Source organism: Vipera ursinii (assembly GCF_947247035.1).
Source record: "Vipera ursinii genome assembly, chromosome: 2".
NCBI classification, from domain to species: Eukaryota; Metazoa; Chordata; class Lepidosauria; order Squamata; family Viperidae; genus Vipera; species Vipera ursinii.
Genome location: NC_139513.1, coordinates 231,358,361 through 231,364,360, shown reverse-complemented (window position 1 = coordinate 231,364,360; position 6,000 = coordinate 231,358,361). Strand labels below are relative to the sequence as shown.

At 43.1% G+C, this 6,000-nt stretch overlaps 1 protein-coding gene across 1 annotated transcript in view; it reads left to right on the top strand.

The window, feature by feature from the left end:
- Window positions 1-2,956: 2,956 nt before the first annotated feature.
- Window positions 2,957-6,000, top strand: part of FRMD3 (FERM domain containing 3) — a 92,855-nt gene continuing 89,811 nt past the window's right edge. The window contains exon 1 of the mRNA XM_083356525.1: window positions 2,957-3,163. Coding sequence (XP_083212651.1) covers window positions 3,014-3,163 — 150 coding nt within the window. The 5' untranslated portion in view covers window positions 2,957-3,013. The remainder of the gene's footprint in view (window positions 3,164-6,000) is intronic.

The window sequence follows — 6,000 nt, the reverse complement described above, 5'->3', positions numbered from 1 at the left end:
GTGAGTACAGCACAAGACATTGTGGGCTGTCCCCTGACACCACTGGATGACATCACCAGGGCTTGTTGCCTTGGAAGAGTGAGGAAAATTCTCAGGGATGACACACCCTGGACGGTATCTCTTTATTCTCCTACCATCCGGTAGGAGATATAGGAGTATAGCCAGCCGCACCAACAGGCTGAAAAACCAGCTTTTATCCGTGGGCTGTTAGGCTTTTGAATGAGAAATAACTTTTGTGAATTTTATGCAGAATTGACTTGGGAGGCCGGTGTGTGGTGTAGTTGGTTCACATGGTGTAGTAAGATGGAGGGTTTGTTGTCACTGTGTGTTGGGGGGTAGGAGCACAAAGGGAGGCTCAGCTAATCTCAATGTACACATAGTTGTACTTTGACAATAAAGTTTCATTTCATTTCATTTCATTTCATTTCAAATGTTTATGGAAGGGCTTAATAATTATTTAGCATATATTTTCCTTTTGTATAAGATGTGGGAAAGTGAACTAAACTAAGCATGATTCTTCATCCATACTTTATATTCTAACCCTTTGCCATTCACAATACAATGCTTTGAACCCATTTACCGAAGCCTGATTTGGGTGCCAAAAAGGCGCCAAGAAGCTAATATTATCAAGATTTACATCCTCCACTTGGCAGAACAAGACATTTTTAGGAACTGGGAAAAGCTTGACCCTGACAGTTGCCAAGCGTATTGTACGTGATATCTGTTAAGCTGCTTCTTGGATACATAGACAGGGAGAAAAAAACAGAAGAAAATGAAGAACAAAGAAGGCAAGGACAATAAAAAACCAGTAAGAAAGTTAATGTTATATTTCTTCCAATAAATTGCAATAGCCATTTTCTTTTAACAGGCAATTAAAATCAATAAAAGGGTTAAAAACTATCTAGCCACAGGGAAATAATATCAAAAATTAAAGACCTGCAGAAAAAAACACACATAAAGGATAAGGGAGGAAAGCTAAGAGAAACAATATCCAAATTATGGATGCTAGCTGAAGAAGGGGCTTAAAGTATTTCACAAACACCATCTACATTTCCCAGTTTTCACAATGCTGTTTCTAAAGTGACATAGTTGAAGAAATTTCACAATATAGCAAAGGGGCTCTTTTCCCCCCCTCCAAGGTCCAATCCTCATTCCCTGGTAACAAATTTATTTTCAGCTTTGTTCCCAGGATGTTGCCTTCATTTCATTCCATGTGGTAGCCAGGCTTAAAAAGGTAGGAGTATTTTCTCATTTATTCAAACACCATACAAAGGCAGCCTCAAGGCATACCTTTCAAGGAGGTTGGAAGATTTCAATAATCTAAAAGAGGCAATAAAGGCAGGATAAAGATCAGTCATGGCCCACCAAAGCCAGGTGGCATATTCCAATGTTCAGTGCTTTTTTTGTAAAAGAAAAAGGTGCTGGAACTCACACGTCATACAACCCACCTTGCCTACTCTACAAGGTTCCATCCAAAAAAGGTGCCGGAACTCCGTTCTATGAGAAAAAAAGCCCTGTCAATGTTAATTCATGAATGGTTGGATCAGTAGATTGACAGCTCTTCAATTCACCAGTGCAGAATTCTCCAACTGATAATCAGAATAACAACTTCCCCATTCCCCCCCCCCCTTTAGAAACTCCGGGTCCTGTCCCCTCTTATAATGTACTCTGCTCCATTTGGCATTATTGTCCCACCTACTTTCGTTCTTAGGGGGGGAAAATGACAAAAGGCAAGAAGGAAAATAATAATTAGAGTCATGATCTTCATCATCTCATAAAATTATGAAGAAAGAATGTGAGGGAAAAGGAGGAAGAAGAGGCAACCGTGAAAGGAAAGATCCTTCTATGGATAGATGGCACCTTGCACTATCAACCAAAGTCCCTCCTGCAGGTGGGCAGCTATGCCATATTTCCTTTTCAATCCACGTTTGTATTAAGAAAAAAAAAGGATAGACGGTATAAGAAAGCAGGCAAAGATTAAAACTTAGTAAAATTAAATTAATGAGTTACTGCAACTGCTCTTCTTTGGAAGCACCCAAGTGACAAGCAAATGGAGCGAAAGAAGAAGCGGAAAGAAGAAAGAAAGGGAAAATAAGGGATATTTCTGTGATAGAAAAGGTGAAGAAAAGCACTCGGAGGCCAGGGAGAGACGCTAGAAGAAAGATGATCAGAGATTTTTTTTTATTTTTATTTTAGGTAAGCTACTACGATAACGGCGTACTTGTATTCCATCTCACACCGCCGGATTTTTTTTTAACCACGCAAAGATAAAAAGGCAAGAAGCGTGGGTATATATACTGGTTACAAATGGAAGGCAAGGGCTGTCTGGACCCTCCAACCTTTCGTGAATGAAGCTTCGTCGGAAAGCACCCGGACAACTGGGGAGGGAATCGAAAGAAGGCAGCTAAGGGGCACATGGAAACGGGGGAAAGAGAGGAAAGCGGGCAGGCAGGCAGGCAAGCAGGGGAAAAGCGCGGGAGGTTGACGAGAAGGCGGGAGAGAATGCGACTGCGGGAGGGGCAGCGGCGAGCCGAGGATGCTGCTGAGGCGGGAGAGGAGAGCAGCGCAGAGCCTGACGCAGCCGCGCAGTCGGCAGGAGCCTCGACAGCCCGTCGCCTCTCGCGCCCCCAAGCGTCTCCCCCAACACCCCCCCCCCACACACACAATCCAGAGCTTGCGCGTGCCGCGGCCACGCGCCTTCCCCAGCGGCAGCTTTACGCGGCGGCGGCGGCCCTCTGTGGAGCGAGAGGTGGACTGGCCGCCTTCGGGCGAGGCAAGCGAAGCGAAGCGGAGCGGAGCCTCCTCCTCCCCCCCTCCCTTTCCAGCATGTTCGCCCAGCAACAGCAGCAGCAGCAGCAGCTGGAGCCGGCGCCGCCTCCTCGGGGCTGAGTTGTCCGCCGGCCCACGAGGCAGGCGTCGTTGTCGCTCCCTTTTTCGGGGTTTCCCTCCCGGCGAGGAGGGGCCGAAGGAGCGGCAGGGCTGGTCTCCGGCCCCCGGTTCGGGAGTGCGGTGCATGTTCGCTCCCTGCGAGTGCGTGAGGCGAGGGGGCAGAAGGACCATGAAAATGATCCGGTTCCGCAGCTCGAGCATCAGGTCGCTGAGCCAGGATATGAAATGCACGATCCGTCTGCTGGACGACTCGGAGATCTCCTGCCACATCCAGGTGACTCGACCCTTCGGGAAGCGGGGGGGGGGGCCTCACCCTCACGCATCCCCCCTCCCGCCTTCCTTCCTTCCTTCCTTCGCGAAAGGAAAGCTGGCTGGCGTTGCCCGCCGCCCGCTCCGCTTCAGTAGCATCCGTGCTGTGTCACCTGCCCAGCCGCCCAGCTCTCTCGCGCTGCCCCGTCCCCGGAGCGTCCGCGCCCGGCTCTAGTGCCAAGTTGTTTACGAGCGAAGCGCCAAGCGAGGCAGGGCTGGTTCCCCGCAAGGTCGTGGCGGGACGGTGGAAGAAGGCGAGAGAGCTCGTGTGGAACCGATGGGAGTGTGTAAAGGTCGTCCTCAACTTAACGACCGCAGCTGAGCCCAACGGTTTATGTTGTTCAGTGAGAAATTTGCTGCCGAGTGAGTTTTGCCCCATTGTACGACTTCCCTTGCCACGTTTGTTAAGTGAATCCCTGCAGTTGAATTAGTCCCGTGGGTTGTTAAGGTGAATCTGACTTTTCCCCATTGACTTTGCGTGACAGAAGGTCTCAAAAGGAGATCATCATAAGTGTGAGTCAGTTATTATTATTATTATTATTATTATTATTATTATTATTATTATTATTATTATCATCATTATTAATTTTATTTGTATACCGCCCTTCTCCCGAAGGACTCAGGGCGGTGAGCAAGCGTCCGAGTGTAAATCGTCTGACCATGGGGGAAATGCTACAATGGTCGAAAGTGTGAAGAAGGGTGCCGTTGTAACTTTGAATGGTCGCTAAATGAACTGCTGTAAGTCGAGGATTACCTGTATTGAAGACCCCAGAGTGTTTTACCACACAGTTGCACAGCTGTGAGCATAAGTTATGTGTGAAATCCAGTTGGCACTTTCTTCAGGGGAGGTCAGGCTCCCCAAGGGCGGGTTTGTTTGGGTTTCAATGAGAAAGTATCCTGACTTGCCTTCCTAACATATTTATGTGCACAAACTAATCAGAGGAAAATAGGGGAGTTACAAGTGGAGGAAGCTGGTGTTGCTTTGCCTTAGAATCCCAGTATTTTCCCAGAGTTTAAACAATGAAGTTGATGCTTTCCTTCTCCAGATGGACGACTTTTGTGATTTGGAGTGCTATCTGGAATTTGGCTGAACACTGTGTACAAAAGACATATTACTGCACTGTTTATTTAATGTAAAAAGGACAACTGTCACATACAGTAAGGAAGTAATCTCCTGGTCCCTGTTAACTGATGCTGGTTACTGTAGCTCAGGGCCTGAGAGTTCAAGACCTCTCAGTTTATATATGAATATATATTTCCACTGTAAACTGAAAAACATAAGCACTCAGTTTTTTCCAAAGAAGGGAGTGGCAGTAAACAACATATGGAAAGAATCAGGAGTTGCACTAATAAAATTATATGATTAACAGTTATATTTTGGATTATGTTTAGACAAACTGCTGTGTTTTTTTTTATTCATTCTTCAGAACAATCTTTGAAGTGATTAGGGAGATGAAATCCAGAGGTGCTTGAAGTGTCTTTCTGGAGGGGCAGCCAGAGGTGCTTGAAGTGTCTTTCTGGAGGGGCAGAGAGATCACCAATATTTGTGTTTTTGTGTGTGTGTGTGTGTGTGTGTGTGTAAGGGGATGGGAGCTGCTGCATTTGAAGGTATTTAATTGCAACCAATCTCATTTTGATGGAAGGAAGAGTGAGATGGCTCATCACTACACAAGAGGTTTCCAGTAAATAGGGCTTTTTTATCTCTGTATGATTTCATCTGGTATCTTTAGCACAGTCAGCATTCTTGTCCTGTAGAAAATTAGTGTATTTTAATTTTGCACTGCTACATCCCGAAGGTTGACACTTAATTGAGTGCTGACCATATTTGTGTGGTATTTCTGTTATCTTAGACCAATATATTATCCAACATTTGAACTGTAAGTTAAAAACATCTAAGCTGCTAAATAATATGAGGGGAGAAAGGGGGGAGAAAGAGATATATTTCTTTATTTATTATAGATGCTTTATCCTACTTCCATCATCAACACTTTAAATGACCTGTCCTATATCATATATTTTAAGCAAAAGAAATAATCATGACTATCTGAGTTAAAATCTGTAATCAAGGACAAGTTTCATAACAAAGTTAAGTACTGTATATTGCAATGTTTTTGTGCATATTTTTTCAAAGCTTAAATATGTTTATTTTTGAAAAAATAGCACATTATTCACAGGGATAAATGAATGTCCATTTTTAATAGTTTTTTTCTTTCATTAACTTCACCAGAACAATATGAAAATAATAATCACATTTTAAAAGCCCTTATATTATTAATGAATAAAACCTCTAACTGATTTCTCTTCCAATTAAAAAGATTAGAATTTTTAACTTTATAAAGTTTCTATTTAAAAGTTATTTATGGGCACTAAAAATTAGAATATATTAAGTTGTTTCTTTCTTTAATTGTCAGGACTTTTGCTCCAAAAATATTGTGTACTCTTAACGTGGTTGCAACAAAAGGAAATACAGTTTAGACAGTATCTATGGAGTATTTTTATCAAATCCCAGGAATGGTTTCTCTTTATTTTGTGTTAGTTAGACCTTATTGTGGATATGGTGTACAGTTTTCAAGAAGGATTGAGATAAAGTAAAAAAAAATCAGAAAAAATCATGATCAAGGTTATAGAAATAATTGAAGAATGTAGCATTAAAAGAGAAAAATAAGAATAGATATGACAGCAATCTTCAGATATTTTTTTAAAAAGTCACACATAAGAAGATCAAGACCTGTTTTTTGTCACCTCAGCATACAAAAAGATCCACTTAAGTTATGGGAAGGTTGGTTCTAGTTCATTATTAAG